The sequence below is a fragment of the Salvelinus sp. IW2-2015 genome, linkage group LG32 (genome assembly GCF_002910315.2).
Source record: "Salvelinus sp. IW2-2015 linkage group LG32, ASM291031v2, whole genome shotgun sequence".
NCBI lineage: Eukaryota > Metazoa > Chordata > Actinopteri > Salmoniformes > Salmonidae > Salvelinus > Salvelinus sp. IW2-2015.
This window is the reverse complement of record NC_036871.1, coordinates 22,069,267-22,089,373: the sequence shown is the minus strand read 5'-3', so window position 1 is coordinate 22,089,373 and position 20,107 is coordinate 22,069,267. Positions and strand designations below refer to the sequence as shown.

At 42.1% G+C, this 20,107-nt stretch overlaps 1 protein-coding gene across 1 annotated transcript in view; it reads right to left on the bottom strand.

Annotated features, from left to right (window-relative positions):
- Positions 1 to 19,705, bottom strand: part of LOC111956476 (cadherin-12-like) — a 37,969-nt gene extending 18,264 nt beyond the window's left edge. Inside the window, exons 1-3 of the mRNA XM_023976915.2 lie at positions 19,360 to 19,705; positions 8,030 to 8,453; positions 3,776 to 4,070 (exon numbers count right to left, since the gene is read on the bottom strand). Coding sequence (XP_023832683.1) covers positions 3,776 to 4,070; positions 8,030 to 8,272 — 538 coding nt within the window. The 5' untranslated portion in view covers positions 8,273 to 8,453; positions 19,360 to 19,705. The remainder of the gene's footprint in view (positions 1 to 3,775; positions 4,071 to 8,029; positions 8,454 to 19,359) is intronic.
- Between the last annotated feature and the right edge of the window lie 402 nt (positions 19,706 to 20,107).

The following is a 20,107-nucleotide window of genomic DNA, read 5'->3' as shown; positions in this document are numbered from 1 at the left end:
GGGGTCGCATGGGTTGCGAGGTGGGGGTTTGTTACTACGCCGATAAATTACCTTATGCATCCAGATCTTTGCCACCTGCAGTAGGTATCACACCCTGATCTGTTTCACCTCTCTTTGTGATTGTCTCCACCCCACTCCAGGTGTCACCCACCTTCCCCATTATCCCCTGTGTATTTATACCTGTGTTCTCTGTTTTTCTGTTGCCAGTTCGTCTTGTTTGTCAAGTCAACCAGCGTTTTTGTGTCTCAGCTCCTGCTTTTCCCAGTCTCTCTTTTTTTCACCCTCCTGGTTTTGACCCTTGCCTGTCCTGACTCTGAGCCCGCCTGCCTGACCATACTGTCTACCCCTGACCCTGAGCCTGCCTGCCAAACCTGTACCTTTGCCCCACCTCTGGATCGTTGTCCTCTGCCTACCCTGACCCTGAGCCTGCCTGCCATCCCGTACTGTTCCACCACCTCTGGATCGTTGTCCTCTGCCTACCGCTGACCCTGAGCCTGCCTGCCATCCGTACTGTTCCACCACCTCTGGATCGTTGTCCTCTGCCTACCCTGACCCTGACCCTGCCTGCCATCCCGTACTGTTTCCACCACTCTGGATCGTTGTCCTCTGCCTACCCTGACCCTGAGCCTGCCTGCCATCCCGTACTGTTCCCAACCACCTCTGGATCGTTGTCCTCTGCCTACCCTGACCCTGAGCCTGCCTGCCATCCCGTACTGTTCCACCACCTCTGGTTACTGACCCCTGCCTGCCTTGACCTGTCTATTTCCTGCTCCTGTTGGATTATTAAACTGTTGTTAATTCGACGTTGTCTGCATCTGAGTCTTACCTTCATACCTGATACTAGGAAGTGTATGTGACCGGACCGTCTCAAATAGTACCCCTGCTATAGGATATCTAATGTAATTCAAAGCAAGATATTGAAAACTTGGCTGAACTTTTTTGATCAATGCTGAATCTGAAGATTCCTCTACATGGAGTTTAGACTTCATGAGAATTAAGAGATGATGGTCTTAAAATCTAATTGTTAATATAACTTTACGTAATTGTATTTATCAGACAGATAGATGGGAGAAGCTATGTCACCCAACAAAATTATTGAATAAAGTACAGGAAGCATATTAAGCAGGCATAACTAATATAAAGACTAGGCCTTTAGTGGGAAGCATGAGGTAGAGGTTTTCTTATTTCATTTCTTATTTCATTTTCATATCCTTGTTTCTTTTGTTTGTGTTTCTGCGCTTTCACCACAGGAGGTAGGTGGCACCTTAATAGGGGAGAACGGGCTTGTGGTAATAACTGGAGCGGAATTAGTGGCATGGTATCAAATACATCAAACGCATGTTTCCATTTGCGCCGTTCCGGACATTATTAAGAGGCGTTTTCCCCTCAGCAACCTCCTGTTGCTTTCACTGACCGCTCATGTGTGCTCTACTGTGTGTGCATCCTAGAGCGTGGGTGAGTATTTGTGGCCACAGTTGCACGATTGTCAGTATTTTCAGCATAGACTTAGGACATGGCATCATAGACATTGCATCATTGTATCTGTCTCATTATGGCGTCTGTGAGAGCATGGACAGCGCCATTGACGCCATCTTCATTTTGAAGCGGTCAATTTTCTTCTTCTACTACTTCTGAGTTGGTAAACAAACTGTAACAGTGCATACTGCCCCCTGGAGTGTGTTGTTTGAACAGGTATAAAGCCAAGGTTTGCGATTTACTGCCACCTGCAGTTATGGAATGTTTGCTCACAAGTATAATTAGTTGGCTGATCCCTCCCGATGACCCGGATGGGATCATGTGATCCTTCCTTAACCCATAGGAAGTCCCATCCAGTTGATTATTTAAAAATAGTTTAAGTCCTTAATGGTGCTGCCAATGCCCAATCCTTTTTTGTTTTTTGACAGCGGGGCCTCGTTCAGTAGCCAAACATTGCTGAACATTGTGGATATGCCACGAGTAAAGACAAAGTGATTCCTTTTTCTAAATGTCAAAGAGGGGTGTTGGCTCTACATAGCATATTTCTATCTGAACGTACCAAAACGTTGCATCCTGCTGAATGCACCCCTGGTCTGTTTGTCAGGTGGGCGGTCACATTTGTTTGCAATCAGAGGACCACTTGTTTGAGCCCAGTAAGGGGACAGGGACAGTGGCGGAAGAGAAGCCGGTAGCAGCACAGTGACACAGGTAACATGTACATACATTTCTTTAGAGCATAAGGAGAGTAATACATATATGATGATCATGCTACCACCTTTCGGTGACAGCTGTGGTTACTGATAATGTGTCAGTATGACTCCATTGGTTGTCACTAAAACTGTCCTGTCACCAAAAAACTGTCCTCTCATTAAAGCCAATACTATTAACATCTACTGGCGCTGGTGAATCCTTACCACATCCCTGTGCACTCTCTTTGTATAATCCTTTCCTCCTACTTTATTAACAAAATGTCCTTTCCTCCTATCCTAGCTTCCTTTCTGCCTTTTTCTATCTTCCTTTCCTCATTTCCTAGTTTAATTTCCTTGAAACCTTGCCTTACTTTCCTCTCCTCCTTTGGTTGCCCTGCTCCTTTTCTTTTCCTCCTGTTCTAGCTTCCTTTCCTCCCATCCTTTGATTTTCTAGCTCCGCTTCCTCTTATCCATTCCTGTTCCCTTTCCTCCTTTACTAGCTCCTTTTTCTAGGAAAGGAGGAAAAAGAGATAGGAAAGGAAACTTGGAAAGGAAATAAGGATACCGGCAAGGAAATGAATTAAGGAAACCTTTTAGGAAATTATACTAGGAATGGATGCTAGGAAAGGACTCTAGGAAAGGAGGAAAGGAAGCGTAGGACCTATCGGAGGAAAGGAGTTAGGACAGGAAAATACGTAAGGAAGTTAGGAAAGGGGGGAAACAAATCTAGGAAAGGAAAGGAGAAAAGAGAGCTAGGAAATTAAAGAAGGAATGGGTTTAGGAAAGAAGGAAAGGAAGCTAGGAAAGGAAAGAAGGAAAGGGATTTAGGAAATGAAGATAGGCAAGGATGAAAGACTCAAACCTTACTGAGACTGACTCAACTTCTACTGAGAATGACAGAAGTCTTACTGAGACAGACTCAACTTCTACTGAGACTGACTCAACTCTTATTGAGACTTAATATGGATACCGTATCCATGGTATCCCACCTGTGCTCAAAAGAGGTAGGAGAACTAACTGCTTTTACTTTGATTTAATATCAATTCAGTGTTTTGTACCACTTAATCATTTTGTACCACTTAAACACGGACATAGAATGTATCATATAAAGACTGAAAATGTTTGGCTTTAGGCCAAATTGTTAGCAATCTTTAGGTTTCTTCCACTGCTCATGGTGATCAGTGCACGGTGCAAACGTTTAGAAAAATGGCACAGTTTGTTTGAGACTAAAAACATTTGTTGAGTCCAGTCCACCACAATAAACTGTGAATGAATGTCACCTGCTTCAATGTGTGTTTTTTGTATAAAATAATGGACTTTATTCCTTTCCACTGCAGAAACATTCCAACACAAAAACACCAATGCCACCTGACTGCCATGACTTGAAATGAAACCAAGCAACAACAACCGTTGCCTATCATTTCAATTGGAGTCAGATCTCAATCATATGATTCTATGAAGGTAAAATTCATAGACAGTAGAACTAGGCCTGTATTCCTACAGGATTCCCTTCAAATACCCTAGTGTAGCTTAATGTCCAATTGTCATCATAGCTTTACTCCATATGGATTTGTATAAGCCAAAAAGTACTTTATAGGTGCCTTTCTTACCCCCTGGTGACATCTCTGGGACACTGGCTGTATATGGGCCGTCCAAGAACTTTGGTTCATTGTCATTGACGTCTTGAATTTTTATGATGAATTCAGACTCAGGCTCCAGAGGCCTGCCTGTGTGCATGTCCACAGCCTGGGCTCGTAACGTGTAGTAAGACTTCACCTCTCGGTCCAAACCCATCAAGGCATGGATGTCACCTGTCGTCTGGTCTATGGTGAAGATGGTTCCGACTCCTTCTCCTGATAGAGTGTACTTCACGTCGCTGTCGCCCCTGTCCAGGTCAGTGTGAAGCTGCATAGAGAAAACATGTTGTATTTGTCAGTGAATCAAAGTAGGAATACACATGTACTTGGCCTAGATCTTTATGTGACTTGAGCATAAGTGCATACTGTGGCTTGTTTGATGGATGACAAGGGGACAAAGTTTTGTTGCTGAGCTGTGTCTATTTCCTCCTCGTCATTCCTTCCTTCCAACCGTCACTGACCATATGGAAATGCTGAGGACATGTTGTGCCCTTGATAGATACATATAGTGGCAGAGCACAGTCCCCGAGTCAATGAAGACATCCTTTAGTTGACCTGTGGCTTGGTTATCCCATAAAGGGATTTATTACTTAGGGTGGATGGCAAGGCTTAGGTTTTACATTGCAGATAATCCATGAGCCACAACAATAACGATAAAATGGGATGAGAGTCCCAATCTATTCCCTATGTCAGGGGTTGGCAACTAAATTCAGCCGCGGGACGATTTTTGGTCATGGGGCTGAACCATAATTATAATAATTCGCACATTGCAAATTGACCACAACTAAGCACAAAAAAAGATTGTATTTGAAAATAAGAATCATTTCATACCTTGATTACATTGAGACACGATCACGTATGTCTATTTCTTTACTCGTGGGAATACTTTCCTAAATACTTTTTTTGTTGTTGCTCATTTCCTTGTGATTTTTTTACTAAAAACTTTGGGGGGCCACGCCTGTTTTTGCTTGTTGCCGACCCCTACCCTATGTAGTGGACTACTTTTGACCAGGGCCTATAGGGTTCTGGTCAAAAGTAGTGCACTATATAGTGAATAGGATGCCATTTGGGACTCAAATGGTGATTCAGTTTCAGTATGCAGGGGACAATAAAACCCTTTCTATCCATGAGATGAATGGTTTATTTAGAAAGTCAGTGAATTGAACGTAATTAAATCAGAGGGCTGAAGCTCAAGACACGTTCACTCATTACATTGTTTTATGTCCATTCCCTCACCGTCTGATGTACCTCATTCAGCAGGCAGAACACGATTTTACTCTTGACAGTGGGTTCGGATATACAGTGATCCCTCGCCACTTCGCGGTTCACTTATCGCGGATTCGCTATTTCGCGGATTTTCATAATGCATTTTTTTTTTTTTTTTGGTGCATTGTGCTCTGCATTCTGATTCGCTAAAAACTCACTCCCGCTTCTTGTATCAAAACATGCTACGAATTGTGCTATCATTTTGTCGTCTCGTGCAGTTATGTGTACGTACATAAAACAGCTTGGCAAATTTACATTAAGTTGGCCAAATTATCTTGTAATTTCGAACATCTCCTAAACCCATAATGTCGACGAAACGGCCTGGACCGACAAAAGCACCTGCGGATGGGCCCAAACGGCGGAAGATGCTACCTATCTCAGATAAAGTTAAACTTCTGGACATGCTAAGGGAAGGTAAAAGCTATGCAGCCGTTGCTCGCCATTACGGAATCAATGAATCTTCCGTTCGTTACATAAAGAAGGAGGAAAAAAACATAAGGACGACAGCAGCAGTCAATTTTAATACGAATGCAAAAAGGGTTGTAACTGTCCGCAACAAGACCATGGTACGGATGGAGACGGCATTAGCTCTGTGGATTAATGACTGCAGGAAAAAAAACATAACCCTGGATACAAACGTAGAGCGCAGTCAGGATGCAGCGGCCCAGTCTGAAGAGCAGTGAAACGGCCTACACGTGAGTCACTGTATTTGTATACATGTAATAGTTGCTAATTGTAAAAAAAAAAAAAAAATCTATTTCGCGGATTTCACTTATCGCGGGTCATTTTCGGAACGTAACCCCCGCGATAAACGAGGGATTACTGTAATGAGTTTTAAAGTGAATCAGATATTAATGGAATTTGTGGTACACCAATAAAAACGAATGAAACCTACACAGGAACAATGTCTGGATTAAAATAAATCGGGAGGAAATAAATATTTTAATAGAATATTTAACAGTATCCATCCAGTGCTATAATGTAGAGGAATCACTTGTTTCCTGAGTACAAAGCAGTGTTGGGATGGGTGTATCTGTCGGCATCAGGCAGATATAGAAAAGAATGAGGTGTTGATATTTAGCTGAATCCATATACTATGATACAACCTGTGGTCTGTCTGATAATTTGTCTTACTGGTTCCCCTGTATGTGACTAACGTCTCATTGTAAAGGTTATTCACCAATAAGGAATAGTGGGCAAGTGGTCGATATATCCTTGACCAAAAAGGTTTGAGATGTGAGCCTTTTTCATGATTGAAGAAAATTATGATCAGTTTATTATCTGATGCAGCATTTCTCTGCAATACATAGTCATGTGGGCTAGTGGCTATACATATACTGGTTTTCTACTTTGTAACTGCAAACATGCAATGCAAAATAGTATGATAGCCTAAGTGACATGTTGTAGTTTAAACTGAGAAGTGTCTATCCTTGAGAGACCCAACAAGAATGTTTAAATGATCATCAGTACCACAAACAATTTAACACAGTGATTTAGACTAGAGAGAAGCTTAGTGTGTTTTAGCTCAGACCAGACAAGCCCACTAGCTCAGTCTTCCTTGCAGATGGCATTTGCTTAGTACGGGGCCCAGTAGCAGACTTTTTAATTGTACAGAGTACAGTTGCATATAGCTGTTTTCCCATAAGGCTTGCTGAATGTCAGATCCAGGGGCACAAGGCAAGCTGGTGTTTAAATTTGGGTCTTTCACTCTTAGCTGGTCAGCTTTGTCTGTGTCTGCCTCTACAGTTGCATAATACATGGGAACAAACCCAGCAGAGGAGCTTTCGGCAACGTGGATCAGTGGTGCAGTCATTTTCTGTCTTCAAAATGCTCACACAAAGGTGTGCGATTAATGGTAGAAAATGCTTTATCTCCTGTTTTAGCCAGGAAGGCTGTGGCCATTACCTGTTGGTAAATTCAAAGTTGTCATTTGTATCTGTTTATAAATCATAGTGTTGTCTTGCTAAATCTCTTTACAAAGGCGACATAGAAACAATAACCAAAGCAATGGCCGAGGAAAGTCTTTGGGTGCAAATTATCATGTTATACTGTAATATGCCTCTGTAGGTTTCCTAAATAGAGTAACAGAAACCATTAGACAGCTATCTCTAGCTGGAGGGGGATTCATGAACTGGCAGTCAGATGGTTTTCAAGACAGATTTGGTTTATGTTCCCTTTTCCAAAATTGCTGCTCACAGTGATAATCAAGGTCCTGATCCTTCACACTGTCCCCTATTAACCAGCAACAGATTAATCAGTGGTCTCAGGGCTGGCCAGTTACGACTTCTGCCATCCTCATTCTCAACACAGACACTGGTTACATTCAGACACTGGTTACATTCCATTTGGGGATGCACCCACTGTGAGGAGTGAATCACTCAGTAATTGTAGCATCTGTTTGACAATGTGTGGATGCGACTATCCCATCCTTCCTTTCTCAGCCAACAGAAACACATCCAGCGGGACTGTGCGTGGTGAGAAAGGCTGTGGTAGATTGCCTTGGCATCAGCAGCTGACAAGTCAATCTAAGCCATTATTTCATTTGAGCTGGAAGTGCCAGATTCCAGAATGGTTCTTAATGCCTCTTAAAATTTGATTTGGAACTGCCCAAAAATCCCTTTCACTTCCTCTGTGTGTGGATAATTAGAGCCGATGCTGAGAAAATTGCAAAATCGCAGTCAGAAGCGATCAAGCAGCTCAAGCAATTAGATGTGATTCGTGTCGTGCTGCTTGTATTCCTATATTCTTTAAGTCTTAACGGACAGCGGCACAAGCCTTCGAACTCCTCAGTTTGATTTCTGACCTCAAACTGTCATCACAAGAATAAAGACAGAGGTTTACATTGATTAGTCTTAGAGAACCATAACATTGAACTTATGTTGCCTTTCTTTTCCAACCTACTGTGGGAAAGTTGATATAGATAAGTCTGAATTGAATGCTTTAAAATGATGGTGGCCTTACCTTTCCAACATATTGTGGTTCCGATCCCATATATTCCTCCAGTACAAAGAACTGGTTCCACACCCATCCTCTCTTCACCCTCTGAACCCCTGACGCCACATGTCTCCTCAGTCCCAGTCCTTCCACACCCCTCAGGTGTTGCTCTCTTCCCATCCTGCTTTGGGGCGGCGCGTGGAGGGGAGCCAGGAAACCTTTGTCCAAGAGAAACCAAAAGACCAACAGCAGACCGTTCCTTGTAATCATCGGTAATCTGGGCAGTGGAGTATCTCTGTTGAATTCCAGTGAGAGACTGTCAGTGAGACAATATCAGCTGGGTTGTAGATCCAATGAAGAAAGGGATAGGAGGATGTTGTGGTGACATGGGTAGATTGGTCTCCAAGATGTTTGGCTTCTCACTCAACTAGTCCCTCATTACCTAGGTCTCCTGGTGGAAAGAGGGAAGACATGGGCTTACTTTACAATGCAGTTAAAGTAGTTACAAGACAACATGGAAAATAATCTTATCCACCAGCCAATTGAACCTGTCTCTCTTTCTATATGTGGTAGCAATATAGCCTGGGGACGAGATTACATACAAAGTACTGCATTGAAATAAACAGCAGTACTTCATACAGTCCCAATCTTATAACTGGCACATCAGTAACTCATCATCATTATTAACAAACTCTGCTACGATTATATCTACTCATTTTGAGGTCAAATGCACTTTCTATGTTCGTCTAGTCAACCTTGACAGTATCTTACCGGAGGGATTTTACGGATAATGATTCCGGAAAAATGAAACATGAGCAAATTGGTCCTCTGGCGTGCATTTAATTCTGCGAGTCAGGCTATGTGAAGTTAGTGGAGCAGGAGCAGACATCAAACAAAGTCACACACACAGAGGAAAGGGAGATGAGCAAAAATGACGAGACTCCACGTCCAGAAAAATCACTGTAAGGGAGCATGAAAGATACAATATATTGTGCCAGTGTCCAGGAATTGGTCCAAACATTGATTTTACTTGAAGTGACTGGAGGAAACTGGAGGAGGCAGTGCCAGAGCTAGATGTCAAGGATCCAGGTTCTCTGTCAGTGTTTTGACTTTCTAATTTACTTTGCATAAAGTATGTGACATTCCTGCATTTCTAACAACAACTGCATACTGGAGATTAGAGAATAGTTTACATATTGCATAATTAACTAGAATTCCTGTCACCTTTTGACTTGAAGGGGATACTTTGTAGTCCCCTTCAAAGACATTGCACACTAGTTGTTGTGAAGGCTTATGTCCTCACCCTTAACCTCTGGCCATGCCCCTCCCTTGCCACTCACCTCAACCCTCTCCACTCTGTTCATTAGCACCCTCCAGTCTTCCTTATTTCTGTTGGTAAGTGCATGGGGGGGCCAACTTATATTTTCCTTTCCATTTTGTGAGTGACTGACAAGTGAGTACCTTTCATTATTGAAGAATATGTATACATGTTCATATTAGGATCCTTGTTAAAGTTAGTGTATATTCTGCATGTACCATTTCCTGTCAGTCCAGCATTTGAGATGCATTTGAGTTATCCATTTTGCACTTGTCAGTCATGCTTGTATGTTAAAATGTGTTTGTATCCCCCTCTTGTATTTCCCTAGTAAACCTCAACGTTATCCTGCAACTGTTCCCCAAGTGCTCCTGTGTCTGTGTGTGCAATAAACCCCACTATTTTGATTCTTGCTTCATCTCTTCGTTTCATCTGCCTTATTGACGCGCCATGGTGGCATTCTGAACCAGTCAAAACTTCTTTAAACAGTCCACCTCTTCTAAACTAGTGTTAGTTGTTAACAGTGCAGCGTCTGTATGCATAGCACTGAATGACAGCTGTAGGCCCACTTCCACTGATCCCGCCCCTCATCCCTCTTTACTTCTATCCCTCCCCCCTACAAATCTGCTTCAACAGACCGGTTTATTTTTAGCTTCGGGTTTATACAAATTTACAGTAGTTTCTCTCCTTCATTGTGCGATGGTAGGCTATATTCCCTGGTTAACAGGTTATTGTGCATCCATGTATTCTCTGGAGGCTAAACCCCCGCTGTTCTTATCTGTCTGGAAGGCAAGTCCCAAGATTGTACAAAATGTCCTTGTATCGTGCCACACTCGGCTATTCCATATCCCACTTTCTGAGATTGAGTGATCACCGAATGATGACAACATCAGACTGATGACGTGTTGGATGATCTTGTTGATTATAGTACCTGCATCCATATGACTTTTTGACACAAATTATATTGTTGTGTCCTATAAAGTACTGTTTGACTTAATGAGTAGGCCATCATAAGTCATCACTGTTATTTTACAGTTGATGTGAGATGTCTTCTGTAGTTTCTCTGCCTCCAGAGCAGAAGGCCTAATGAGAACAGACTTGTGTGTGTGGTATGTGTGTGTGTGTGTGTGTGTGTGTGTGTGTGTGTGTGTGTGTGTGTGTGTGTGTGTGTGTGTGTGTGTGTGTGTGTGTGTGTGTGTGTGTGTGTGTGTGTGTGTGTGTGTGTGTGTGTGGTGTGTGTGTGTGTGTGTGGGAGCCTGCATGGCACTAATACTGGCAAAGGAGGGCACAACCAACCCCCTTACTGCACAAACATGTGACTTAACAGACAGCCACCCCTAATCTGATAGTGGGGTGTTAGATGCCCACTATTCTCCCTTAGCTGAGCTCAGGTGACTACATACACCATAGACATTAGGTCACACACACACAATTAGCTCAGGCCGATCCATCTCATAGCCGCAGCTCATGAACTCCATGAGCAGCAGATTTTGATTCACATGGAAAATAAATCTTAATCAACAAATGTTATTGAATCACATCAACGCGTTCCTCTAATCAAACTGAATAGCACTGAATAATTTGAAACTGAAACGTATTGTTCCTGTATGTACAGTACATTCGAAAAGTATTCAAACCACATTTCGTTACGTTACAGCCTTATTCTAAAATGGATTACATCGTTTTCTCTCCCTCATCAATCCACACACAATACCCCATAATGACAAAGCAAGAACAGGTTTTTAGAAATTTTTACAGATGTATTAAAAATGTAAAACTGAAATATCTTTACTCAGTACTTTGTTGAAGCATCTTTAGCTGAAATTACAGCCTAGAGTCCTCTTGGGTATGACGCTACAAGCTTGGCACACCTATATTTGGGGAGTTTCTCCCATTCTTCTCTGCAGATCCTCTCAAGCACGGTCAGGTTGGATGGAGAGTGTCGCTGTACAGCTATTTTCAGGTCTCTCAAGAGATGTTTGATCGGTTTCAAGTCCAGGCTCTGGCTGGGCCACTCAAGGACATTCAGAGACTTGTCCCGAAGCCACACCTGCGCTGTCTTTGTTGTGTGCTTAGGGTCATTGTCCTGTTGGAAGGTGAACCTTCAACCCAGTCTGAGGTCCTAAGCGCTCTGGAGCAGGTTTCCATGAAAGATCTCTGTGTACTTTGCTCCGTTCATCTTTCCCTCGATCCTGACTAGTCTCCCAGTCCGTGCCGCTGAAAACATCCCCACAGCATGATGCTGCTACCACCATGCTTCACCATAGGGATGATGCCAGGTTTCCTCCAGACGTGACGTTTGGCATTCAACCCAAAGAGTTCTATCTTGGTTTTATCAGACGAGAGAATCTTGTTTCACATGGTCTGAGAGTTCTTTAGGTGCCTTTTGGCAAACTTCAAACTGGCTGTCATGTGCCTTTTACTCAGGAGTGGCTTTCGTCTGGCCACTTTACCATACAGGCCTGATTGGTGCAGTGCCACAGAGATGGTTGTCCTTCTGCAAGGTTCTCCCATCTCCACAGAGGAACTCTGGAGCTCTGTCAGAGTGACCATCGGATTCTTGATCACCTCCCTGACCAAGGCCCTTCTCCCCGATTGCTCAGTTTGGCCGGTTGGCCAGCTCTAGGAAGAGTCTTGGTGGTTCCAAACGTCTTACATTTAAGAATGATGGAGGCCACTGTGTTCTTGGGGGCTTTCAATGCTGTTTTGATACCCTTTCTTAGATCTGTGCCTCACACAATCCTGTCTCGGCGCTCTACGGATAATTCCTTCGACCTCATAGCTTGGTTTTTGCTCTGACATACTCTGTCAACTGTGGGACCTTATATAGACAGGTGTGTGCCTTCCAAATCATGTCCAATCAAGTTGACAAACTCAACTGTGGTAAATCAGTTGAGTTTACCACAGGTGGACTCCAATCAAGTTGTAGAAACATCTCAAGGATGATCAATGGAAACCACATGCACCTGAGCTCAATTTCGAGTCTCAAAGCAAAGGGTCTGAATGCTTATGTAAATAAGGTATTTCAGTTTAGAATTTTTTATAAATTTGCAAACATTTCTAAAAACCTGTTATTGTATACAAAAATACAAATAAATTATACATTTTAGAATAAGGCTGTAACGTAACAAAATGTGGAAAAAGGGAAGCGGTCTGAATACTTCCCGAATGCACTCTATCTATCCTGAATAAAAATACAAAAGTTTTGGTCTCATGAGCTGAAATAAAAGATCCCATAAATGTTCCATATGCACAAAAATATTATTTCTCCCAAATGTTGTGCTCAAATGTGTTTACATCCCTGTTTGTAAGCATTTCTCCTTTGCCAAGATAATCCATCCACCTGACAGGAGTGCCATATCCAGAAGCTGATTAAACAGCATGATCATTACACAGGTGCACCGTGTGCTGGGGACAATACAATGCCACTCTAAAATGTGCAGTTTTGTCACACAACTCAATGCCACAGATGTCTCAAGTTGAGGGAATGTGCAATTGACATACTGACTGCAGGAATGTCCACCAGAGCTGTTGCCAGAGAAGTGAATGTTAACTTCTCTTTCATAAGCCGCTTCCATTATAATTTTAGAGAATTTGGCAGTACGTCCAACCGGCCTCACAACTGCAGATAACGTGCAACGAGGACCTCCAAATCCGACTTCTTCACCTGCGGGATCGTCTGAGACCAGCCACCCAGACAGTTGATGAAACTGTGGGTTTGCACAACTGAAGAATGTCTGCACAAACTGTCAGAAACCGTCTCAGGGAAGCTCATCTGCATGCTCCTCGTCCTTGCTGATGTCAAAGTTGTGAACAGAGTAGCCCATGCTGGCGGTGGGGTTATGGTATGGACAGGCATAGGTTAAGTACAATGAACACAATTGCATTTTATTGATGGTAATTTGAATGCACGGAGACGCCATGATGAGATCCTGAGGCCCATTGTCGTGCCATTCAGCCCCTGCCATCTCCTCATGTTTCAGCATGATAATGCATGGCCCCATGACGCAAGGATCTGAACACAATTCCTGGAAGCTGAAAATGTCCCAGTTCTTTCATGACTTGCTTACTCACCGGACATGTCACCCATTGAGTATGTTTGGGATGCTCTGGATCAACGTGTACGACAGCGTGTTCCAGTGTCGCGCTGCATGAGGCAAATGGTCGTCACACCAGATACTGACTGGTTTAACGATCCACACCCCTACCTTTTTTTTAAGGTATCTGTGAATAACAGATTCATATATGTATTCCCAGTCATGTGAAATCCATAGATTTGGGCCTAATGAATTCATTTCAATTGATTGATTTCCTTATATGAACTAACTCAGTAAAATCTTTGACATTTTTGCATGTTGTGTTTATATTTTTGTTCAGTGTATATAAGTATTGAATCGTCTTGAAAGGGTTAGATGCACATCCCTAAAAGACAGCCATCCCTAATCCACCAGTAGTATCCTTTGGGTTGAGAGATGTGTTGTGAGATGTCCAACAGCATCCCTTGAGAAAGGTAGTAGCAGAAACCTCCGAGATGGCTGTACTATATTGAATTCAAATGTATAAGACTACAGCAAGCAAGAACAAACTTGTATTTTTTGCATGTGCACCCCATCTCTATATTGAGAGATGTGTCACGACTTTTAGATAGAAACGAAGAACAAGGAATACGAGGACATTGCAAAGCATAAAATACTTTTGATGCTGGATCAATATTCAGAGACAAAGGAAATGGTATTGTGTTCGACTGCAATTGTGTTACATAAGAGTCCGTTTTTCATATAAAGTAGAACCCAATATGAACCAGCACAGCCTAGGAACAGTGTTGGCATTATCGCATCAACACATACATATGACCCTCTGGCCTGTATACTGTACAGTACGGTAATGATTTATCCTCAGAGAATTTTTATATCTTTAAAGTCATGGCCAAAGGCACAAACATCACAAACATTTATTTAACCTTTATTTAACTAGGCAAGTCAGTTAAGAACAAATTCTTATTTACAATGACAGCCTACAGCGGCCAAACCCTAACCCGGACAGCGCTGGGCCAATTATGCACCGCCCTATGGGACTCCCAATCACGGCTGGTTTTGATACAGCTTGGAATCGAACCAGGGTCTGTAGTAATGCCTCTAGCACTGAGATGCAGTGCTAGAGCCCCAAGAAAGGATGGTCTGAGATGCCCTTATAGACCATTAAACAATCTGTACTGTATGTTATTACATAATTATCACTCTCTCACACACACCACACACTCTCCCTGAAACATTTGCAAATCCTCCCAAACACAAATGTCATCAATCATCCTATGACGTCAAACCAGCTCTGCTGCCCCAGTTGTAGAAGAATTTAGGAATTCTGGTTTGGAATATATCAACACAATTTATCACTGGGTTCTCCACTGCCGACAGTTTAAGTGCTAAATCACAGTTTATCATTTGAATTTGGAATTTTAAGTTTTCAACAAATATGGCCAATTATCTTTATGGGTTGACCAACTTATTTAATGTTGTGTGGACAAGTTAGTCAACTTACTGCATTACATACTGTATGCAGGGCCGGCCTTGCCAATAAGCAAAACAAGTGGCCACTAAGGGGCCCCCCACCAAGGGAACTCAGTCAGGGTCTCAACTTACCAGTTATAATATTACAATACACAAGGTGCAATTTGTAAATTTGGTAGTGCATCAGCAGTTTTCTTCTTGTTATGTCGGTCCCTGATAGTCACTCAATTAGCCAATTTTTTTGATTGATAGGTAAATTAGTCCTGCCAGCTATCTAAACTTTGCAGTAATCCTGTCCGATTTACCGACAGGGCACCCAGGACACATGCACAGGGGCCCTGACCTCCAGGGGGCCCCCAATGATTTTGTTAGTCACCCTCACCCAGATATTGTATGATCACGGCAAAATGTGTAGAATTGCAGGAAATTCTCTTTAATACTGCAACAACAAAAACATCTCCAATCCATGGCAAAATTTGTAGAATTGCATGAAATGTGCTTTTAAACCGCAAAAATGTATCTCCACCCCATGGCAAAATGAGTATAATTGCATGAAATGAGTTTTAAAACTGCAAAGAAAAATCTGCCCGTCACAAAATGTGACTTGTTTTAGGAAACTAAGCTTATGTCATGCATCACTACTTCACATGAGAGGCATATTTTTATATCACAATGCATTTTTGGGCAGAAATGCCTTCTGGAACATGTGAACTTTCATGTGCCTTAACAACAAACTTGTATACCTTCTGTAAATAAGAATACAATTGTTAAATTATGAGCCTAGTTGGTTTAGCCACGGAAAAAGACAGGAACCTGTCAGGACCCGGTGTGAGAAACAGTCACTTAGTAAACTGAGCCACTAATAGTCGGCAGAACCCAGAAGATGAGGCAGACACAGCAGTACTAGAGACGGTGGTTTAATAAAGTAAAAAGGAAAAGATCTTCAGGCAAAAAATATAAATCCACAACGTCAAAAGTAATTCCAAGAGAAAAAATGTATATCCTCCAAGACACAAGGAAAATCCACAAAGTGGTAAGAACAGCAGGGAAAAAAACAAACCTCAAAAGAATAATCAAAAATAAACAAGAACAAAACCAGAGTACCTCAAGAAAATCCAACTAGAGAAACAAATGTTCACAGCATGGCTGGGGCTGGGTGCTAACATACAAACACAGAGCAAAGAACTGAGGAACACTAAGGGTTTAAATACTTTCAAGGGAAATGAGGCACAGGTGCAAATAATAACTGGAACAAGGGAAAAAACAAAAGGGTCAAAAAAGCACAATGGGGGCATCTAGTGACCAAAACCTGAACAATCCTGGCCAAATCCTGACAGGAACCTTCCTGCTAGCCGTGATTGGCTTAGATAATGGAAGGGCTGGACATGCCGAGAGATGAGTTAGGATTGGTCTGCCATGTAGCTCGCTTCTGTCAATAACATGAGCTGCTTACTATGTGTAGGTAATCCTTTCTAAAGCGGCTTTTTTGAAAGATATCACGAAGAACTGCACAAGTGGCTCTCCACTTTCTGGAGGACCACGTTTTGAAATCAGTGGAATTCCTGGTGTGAGCAGAGTATGATAGCTAAGGAGATGGAGAAAATGTTGTTTGATTGCAAATGTGGAGGGAGTTGAAAAGAGAACACAGAAGGCTGTTGTATAAAACTGGATTACATCTTCAAACTAAGGGCAACCATGGCATCCGTGACAGAGAGGGATACGCGTTCGTCCATGTATAAGGGTAAGAGAGTCTAGCTAGCTACATTTTCAGATATTATATCTTTCTAATTTTGTCAGAAAGTAATTTTCATTGCAAGTTAAAGCACACTGTTAGCTAGCTAGCTAACGTTAGCTGGCTGGCTGGCTCGCTAGCTAATGTTATGAGTATGATCTGTGTAGTAATGTTATTCGTATCTCAGATCCATTTGCATTGCTAGTTAATGCCTAATGTTAGCTAGCTATGAAGGGTAGTAACGTTATGAGTTGGGATTAAAAATAAAAATAAATTATTTCAACTTTATTTAACCAGATAGGCCAGTTGAGAACAAGTTCTCATTTACAACTGCGACCTGGCCAAGATAAAGCAAAGCAGTGCGACAAAAAAACAACAACATAGAGTTACACATGGGATAAACAAAAGTACAGTGAATAACAAGAGAAAAATCTATATACAGTGTGAGCCAATGGAGTAAGATTAGGGAGGTAAGGCAATAAATAGGCCATAGTAGCGAAGTAATTACAATTGAGCAATTTAACACTGGAGTGATATATGTGCAGATGATGATGTGCAAGTAGAAATACTGGTGTGCAAAATAACAAAAAAAGTAAATAAAAACAATATGGGGATGAGGTAGGTAGTTGGATGGGCTATTTACAGATGGGCTGTGTACAGCTGCAGCGATCGGTGAGCTGCTCAGATAGCTGATGCTTAAAGTTAGTGAGGGAAATATAAGTCTCCAACTTCAGTGATTTTTGCAATTCGTTCCAGTCCTTGGCAGCAGAGAACTGGAAGGAAAGGCGGCCAAAGGAGGTGTTGGCTTTGGGGATGACCAGTGAGATATACCTGCTGGAGCGTGTGCTACGGGTGGGTGTTATTATGGTGACCAGTGAGCTGAGGTAAGGCGGAGCTTTACCTAGCAAAGACTTATAGATGACCTGGAAACAGTGGGTCTGGCGACAAATATGAAGCGAGGGCCAGCCAACGAGAGCTTACAGGTCGCAGTGGTGGGTAGTATATGGGGCTTTGGTGACAAAACGGATGGCACTGTGATAGACTGCATCCAGTTTGCTGAGTAGTGTTGGAGGCTATTTTGTAAATGACATCGCCGAAGTCAAGGATCGGTAGGATAGTCAGTTTTACGAGGGTATGTTTGGCAGCATGAGTGAAGGAGGCTTTGTTGCGAAATAGGAAGCCGATTCTAGATTTAATTTTGGATTGGAGATGCTTAATATGAGTCTGGAAGGAGAGTTTATAGTCTAGCCAGACACCTAGGTATTTATAGTTGTCCACATATTCTAAGTCAGAACCATCCAGAGTAGTGATGCTAGTTGGGCAGGCGGGTGCGAGCAGCAATTGGTTGAAGAGCATGCATTTAGTTTTACTAGCATTTAAGAGCAGTTGGAGGCCACGGAAGGAGTATGGCATTGAAGCTTGTTTGGAGGTTTGTTAACACAGTGTCCAAAGAAGGGTCAGATGTATTATGGTTCATTTTCTAAACAAAAGACTCCACTATGCAAGTAACCATTTCACTGTACCGTTTACACCTTCCAACAAGCTAGAAGTGAACCAAAAACATTATCTAGAAAGTTGCATTTAGTTGCTTGGTTTGCTAGACTGACATATACTAAATCCAACAGATGGATTTATTGGTGTTAAAATTCACCAGTTATGCTATTATGGACCCCCAGTCTGCTGTCATTTTTGTGTTTATACAGGGGCGGCAGGGTAGCCTAGTGGTTAGAGTGTTGGACTAGTAACTGAAAAGTTGCCAGATCAAATTCCTGAGCTGACAAGGTAAAGATCTGTTGTTCTGCCACTGAACAAGACACTGTTCCTAGGCTGTCATTGAAAATAAGAATTTGTTCTTATTAACTGACTTGCCTAGTTAAATAAAGGTAAAAATAATGACAAGTTTGAGTTCGGACAACAATAGAATTTCCATGATGTCACTGCAACCACTCTATACAGACATGTCAATAGAAGTAGTATAAACCAGCCTTTAGTCATGAAATCTTTGGTTGTACACTTCCATACTCACTGTTTAGCACATGGCCTCACATGTGAATGCACAAACCACGTGTCAGCAATATCTGTGCTAAATCCCGGCAATAAAATCATGTTTTGTTTTTAAGTGATTTTGAAGAAAGTGGAGAGTCAAACATTATATTGTAGCCTACTCACATATTTTATTAATGCAGTGAAGGCAAAAAACGGCACTTGGGCACACAGTGCCTTCATCAGGATTTAGAAAGGAAAGATAAAAACAGAAAGTCAAAGGAAAGAAAACTGAGGCAGTTGTCTTCCTTGCATGTATTTGTGTTTACCTAGACACAGAAACAATACCATGGAGCTTTATATGGAATTCTGTGCAATTCTTTATATGGCATTTGTATACCTGCACCACTTGCATCAGTTTCATCCAGTGCAGATCACTGAGCAAAAGACGACTGACTGGGCTGCTGCATGTTATCACTTCAAATGCAATAAAAACAATCTTTTAATCCATGTAGGCATACTCCATGGGGCTTAATCCAGTTTGGAGTCATGTTAGTAGGATGTTTTCGGGTGGTGATATAGACAGATTTGGTTTGCTACTGTACCAGTAATTTCTTATTTCATTACTGTCACACTTTACTGTCTTTTCGTTATCTATCTTATCTTTGTAAAGATAAAATATTCAGTTCAATTATTATTTTAATGAAACAGTGAAATTAACCCAGTGGGTATAACTACTCCACTTCTCTGTTATGTAATTGTAGCATTTCATCCTCACAAAACAAACAAAACAACTAAGGTCCGTAACAGTGAAACATACCTTTACTGTCTCTCGTCCGGCTCCCAGGCTGGTGGGGTTAGACCAAATTAATCCAAACGTCTGATGGTAAAAGCGATGAAACTCCCTTGCGAGCAAAGAACACACTCAGACTTACAGCCCTTCAAACACATTCTCTCTCTGTCTCTATCTCTCCCGCTCTCTCTGTCCCGCTCTCTCTCTTTCCCTCAACCTCTCTTTTCTCTCTCTCTCTTTCAGTCTCTCTCTCTTTTTCACTCTACCCCTCTCTCTTTCCCTCTCTCTTTCATTCTCCCTCACTTTCCAAGGTTCTCCAATACACTTTGTTCTCACTCTTCTCTCAGCAGACGAGTGTGGAGGAGAGATAAAAAAGGAGCGATAGAGTATAAGCTGTATGTAGTAGTATTGTATGCAGGAGTGCTCAGCAGTGCACATAGCGTAAAGCCAAGTTGCAAGCCCAGCACTCTGATGGGCTCCTGTGCCGTGTTGTGAATATATTTGAGGTGGGTGTCAAGAGAGTCTCGATCCCTATGCTGGTCTGGAATCCTCCTCCCACCTCTAAATTTCTGGATAAGTAGAGGGGAGGAACCAGTGATGTGCTCTGTCGTGGTCGTCATCTGAGGAGTTTACTTGTGCCCTGAGACTTTGATTGTAAAGAGCCTCACCATGATTTATTGCTAATGCAATTACTGATACAATTGTTGTGTCATAGGGTTTTATTTTTTATTTATTTAACCTTTATTTAACTAAGCAAGTCAGTTAAGAACAAATT